Source organism: Seriola lalandi, unplaced genomic scaffold (genome assembly GCF_002814215.2).
Source record: "Seriola lalandi dorsalis isolate HSWRI2012SDOR001 ecotype SW California unplaced genomic scaffold, Sedor1 jcf7180002053567, whole genome shotgun sequence".
Lineage (NCBI taxonomy): Eukaryota > Metazoa > Chordata > Actinopteri > Carangiformes > Carangidae > Seriola > Seriola lalandi.
In genome coordinates this window covers 1-4,289 of record NW_019524120.1, presented here as the reverse complement: position 1 = coordinate 4,289, position 4,289 = coordinate 1, and the positions used below count along the sequence as shown (strand labels likewise).

The window sequence follows — 4,289 nt, the reverse complement described above, 5'->3', positions numbered from 1 at the left end:
ATAAACTGAGAGTTGTATTTTTTTTAGTGCTGATACCTTGACACAGTCGATGGGGTACATGAGGCAGTGCTCCATGATTCCAGCCACGGCTCCTGCCAGCATGTGTGTGCTGGTGGCTACTCCCTGAGGCAGCCCTTCATAGTCTATTTCTGGCTCCACAGAGGTCGAGGTCTCCGGAGTTGCTCGATGCAGCACCGGGGCAAAGTCCTGTTCCCCTGTCATTCTTGGTGGAAGAGACCCGACAAATCCCCCGGTGGCGTCCAGTAGCCTGCCGCCTAGCCATCGAAACTCTGCCCCGGCTGCGGCGCCTGCAACCCGGCTATCGACGCCCGGTGTTTCCACGGACGTTCGCCGGGACACGAAACCGTCCGCTTCCATTCAAATGACAAAGAGTTTAGTCCGTGAAGTGTGTTCAATCAGAGCACTTTAGCAACCCGCCTGTCGTTGTTATCTCCCTGGGAGTTTAATTAGTATCCCAGCCGGCCAGAGAAAGTATTGGCGGGTCGCAGCTTCTGCGCGGCGGGCTGTGGTGTGTCCCGGGAACCGGGAGAGTAAGCTGGTGGGTTTGTACGTGAGTCACGCTAGAATACTGACGCTGATTGGACAACAGGACTGTCAATCACCGAGAGTCCCCTCAAAAGTCATAAAAAGAGGCGGGGCAAATAAAGCGGGCTGCGATACTGCGTCAGTGGGTGTTGACGCTTTTGTAACAGCAGGAGCTCACATGTATGTACGGGAAGAGTTTTAAACAGGACGTCCCACATTCAATCTGTAACACTGCATCATAAATACTTTAAAATACATAATTTTGGACCTAAAATATAAGTGAAAAATAACTTGTTCACTTGATTACCAAAACGTATTTAAAAAGTTGTTTAGATTTAAGAGTTTTTTTGTGTCTCTTTGTGGTTATTTTGTGCCTTTTGGTGAGCGTTTTGTCTCTGTTTGGTGATTTAGTGTCTATAAGTGAGCTCTTTGATATAGTCCTGTAGGCCATGACCTCTCATGTTAAGACATATTAAAAATACTAAAAATCTAACTGATCAAATGGATCAGTAGCTGTTGAAGTTGAATTTTGAGAAAGGCTATAGACTATTACAATCTCCCAGTCTGAGTGTACAACTTGAATGGCTCAAATTAATGTTACTTGTGAACCTTTTGTTTTTGTTTTATGGGTTTTATTATGTCAGTTGATATTGTAGACAGAATATTCTTAGTCTGCAAGGAGAAAACTAATCTCATATTTGATCATTAGAATAGGCTATATGATAAGGTTTTCTAAGTCATCTTAATTGATGGATTTGTGTCATTAAACTCTTAACAGAAGTTTGATGGTAATTGACAATACAGTGGCCTTACTGATATGTTAATCCATTTTTTTTACTCCTATAGAATATCATTGTTTACACAGTGTGTTGTATTCAGGCTGAATAAAGGGATTAGTGACAATCATAAACTCCATAAGACAACAGTCATCTACAGTCATAAGTCATCTACAGCAGGTTCTCATGTCTCCACTAGATGGCTTGTGCTGCCTTCAGGTGTTTCTCAAACTCCCTGCAAATTATAAACATTTCTGATCCAAATTTCTTAACTTTGTAATGTATGCCAGTTTATTTGTCATCCTAACAGTTAATCAAACCCAAATTCAAAATGGATTGTATTTATTTATTAATCTGCAAATAAGAAATACAATTATTCTAAAAACCAAAAAAAAAAAAAAAAAAAAAAATATATATATATATACTGTATGTACGGAAAGACATTCACATACAGTGGCTTCCGGTAGTATCACTTCCTGCACAATTTATTGTGTTGTAAATGGAATTTCAAATGGATAAAACTGATATTTTGCCCTTCAGTATTAACTCAATAATCCATAATGGCAAATGTTTTACAACATTTTTGCAAATAAATCAAAAACTGTGCAGCACCACGATACTGAATGGCGCCATTTTGTTCTAGCAAGCAAGTTAGATAGATAGCTAACTAGATGTGTATAAGAGACAGCAACATAACTACAAACTACACGCTTCATTTTTTTAGTCTTGGTCTCTCGGATTGATGGCAGAGCTGCTGTATCAGACTTCAGTTTTCTCCAGCTTTTTGTGGCTGTTTTTAATGTTTAAGCAGCAGTTTTAATTCTGCTCGGAGCTGCATGTGTCACATATGTTCTGTACTTCTCCATGTGTAGCCAACAGGCGGCCATCTTGGAGGACCTGGTCACTGATGTTCCCCTGGAGTTTGATTTCCTGTTCTCTAGTTCACATGCCGAGGTCATCTCAGGGAAACAGGAGGGTGAGAGGACGTTTTATTATTATTATTATTTCACTCTGGTGTTGTTGTTTCTCACTGATGGTTTCAGTGGTTAATGAACTATCACCTGCCTGTTTCCATCATGGCTGCTTAACCCTGAAGGAGTGTACGCATGGATCGGCATTAACTTTGTGTTGGGCCGCTTCGATCACGCTGACGAGGGTGAGTGTGGAGGATTACATTTGACCCAATAATCAAATCCCAATTTTGTTAAGTTGTTAAATCTGTTGTGTTTCTCAGAGGACGCCACGGTCGAGGTGACAACCGGGTCTCAGAACCAGCGGCCAATCAGCAGGCGGCGTACAGTGGGAATCATGGATATGGGCGGAGCTTCACTGCAGATTGCCTACGAGGTGCCCAGTGCCATCACCTTCAACTCACCGGAGGAGGTGAGACAGCTGTTACTGCAGGAGGAACTGTGTTAACTCCAGACTCTGGAGAGCTGTTATTGATTAAGGCTGCAAATAATGTTTATTTTTGATTGATCTGCTGATTATTTTTCTGGATTAATCGTTTAGTCTATAAAACTCTACATCAACAAACGCAGCATTCTCTCATCTGAGGGCTTGAAAGCATCAAATATTTGGCATCTTTTCTTGAAAAATGACAAATCAACTATCAAAATAGCTGCTAATTAATTTCCTGTACATCATTGTCATCATGTTCATCATCGTCTGCAGCAGTGTAACGCGTCAGTGTGTGTTTCCAGGAGGAGGCAGGGAAGAGTGTTCTCGCAGAGTTTAATCTGGGCTGCGACGTCGAGCACACGCAACACGTGTACCGAGTCTACGTCACCACATTCCTCGGCTTCGGAGGAAACATGGCCAGGCAGCGTTACGAGGACCAGCTGGTCAACAAGACATTCGCCAAGAACAGGTTCACACATTCACACACATTCACACACATTCACACATTCACACACACACAATGTGTGTATGACGAGGCTCCAGATGATTGGTCGCCTCTCTTATGTTGTCTCATACCAGTAGTATTATTGGTGTTATTCAAAATTAAGACTACATTTCCCACAAACCCCAGGAAGTATTTACTTTTTCTTATCTGTGAAATTCGGCCAGGTGGTCCGTGATGTAAAATATAGTTTACAGGCCGGTCAGTCTGTTGTTTATGGTAATTATACTAAGATGAAGTCTGATTTAATTCTTTAATAATCCACGATAGAGACTCACTGTGACGTCTGAACATACATAACATGGGTACGATGCTCCTGTCGGTCCAGGTTTCTAACCGCACAGACGGGCCTGAGCGAGGAGAAACCATACCTGGACCCGTGTCTGCCCGTCGGTCTGTCTGAGTCGGTTGTCAGGGGCAACCACACCTTGCACCTGCGGGGTCAGGGTGACTGGGCTCGATGTCAGGAAGCTGTGCAGCCCTTCCTCGGCCTCCACAACGGCACCATGTCTCCAGGGGGCGTTTATCAGGTATAACTCGCTTCAACTGCTTCCTTCTCGTGTGAGCGAGCGCCAGTGTCATCGCTAAGCTCGTTAGCATCACTTTTATAATCATTAGATATTGTTTTAAATCCTCTCAGATAAAGAATCACATATTTTACCTTTGAAAACGTGGGTAATTATTATTAGTAAAATATACTCATTAACAGCAAAACACGGCAGTTCACAGTGATGTTTATTCCTGGCAAATGTCCCTATTTATTTCAGAAATAAACAAAATTAAATTCACGCGCTCTCTTTCAGTTGTTTCATTACATTTCTTGTGTTTTCTTTTTCAGGCTCCCATCAACTTCAGCAACAGCGAGTTCTACGGCTTCTCAGAGTTTTATTACTGTATGGAGGACGTGCTGAGGATCGGAGGGCAGTACGACAGTGACAAATATTCCCGAGCTGCTAAGGTGACCACAAACGCACCACTATCACGTCATATAGAGCGACCGTGATTGCGCTGGTGTTGGTTTGTTTGTTTACCGGCGTTTGTGGCGGTTTGTTTACCAGGACTAC

The 4,289-nt window shown here is 42.7% G+C and overlaps 1 protein-coding gene and 1 pseudogene across 1 annotated transcript; one reads left to right on the top strand and one right to left on the bottom strand.

Moving 5' to 3' along the window:
- Positions 1 to 36: 36 nt before the first annotated feature.
- On the bottom strand, positions 37 to 378 carry LOC147819427 (mitoferrin-2 pseudogene; annotated as a pseudogene).
- A 1,708-nt stretch (positions 379 to 2,086) lies between these two features.
- On the top strand, positions 2,087 to 4,243 carry LOC111651297 (ectonucleoside triphosphate diphosphohydrolase 7-like). The gene is made up of 6 exons (XM_023401267.2): positions 2,087 to 2,298; positions 2,419 to 2,478; positions 2,557 to 2,705; positions 3,026 to 3,192; positions 3,554 to 3,755; positions 4,064 to 4,243. The coding sequence occupies exons 1-6, from the start codon at positions 2,187 to 2,189 to the stop codon at positions 4,226 to 4,228; spliced, it is 855 nt and encodes a 284-aa protein (XP_023257035.1). The 5' UTR covers positions 2,087 to 2,186; the 3' UTR covers positions 4,229 to 4,243.
- The last annotated feature ends 46 nt before the right edge of the window (positions 4,244 to 4,289 follow it).

Excerpts from the sequence above, each read along its gene's own strand:
- LOC111651297 (XM_023401267.2), top strand. The coding sequence starts at position 2,187 with ATGTGTAGCCAACAGGCGGCCATCTTGGAGGACCTGGTCACTGATGTT. Across the intron at positions 2,299-2,418 it reads CATCTCAGGGAAACAGGAGG|GAGTGTACGCATGGATCGGC; the intron begins GTGAGAGGACGT and ends TTAACCCTGAAG. Across the intron at positions 2,706-3,025 it reads CCTTCAACTCACCGGAGGAG|GAGGAGGCAGGGAAGAGTGT; the intron begins GTGAGACAGCTG and ends GTGTGTTTCCAG.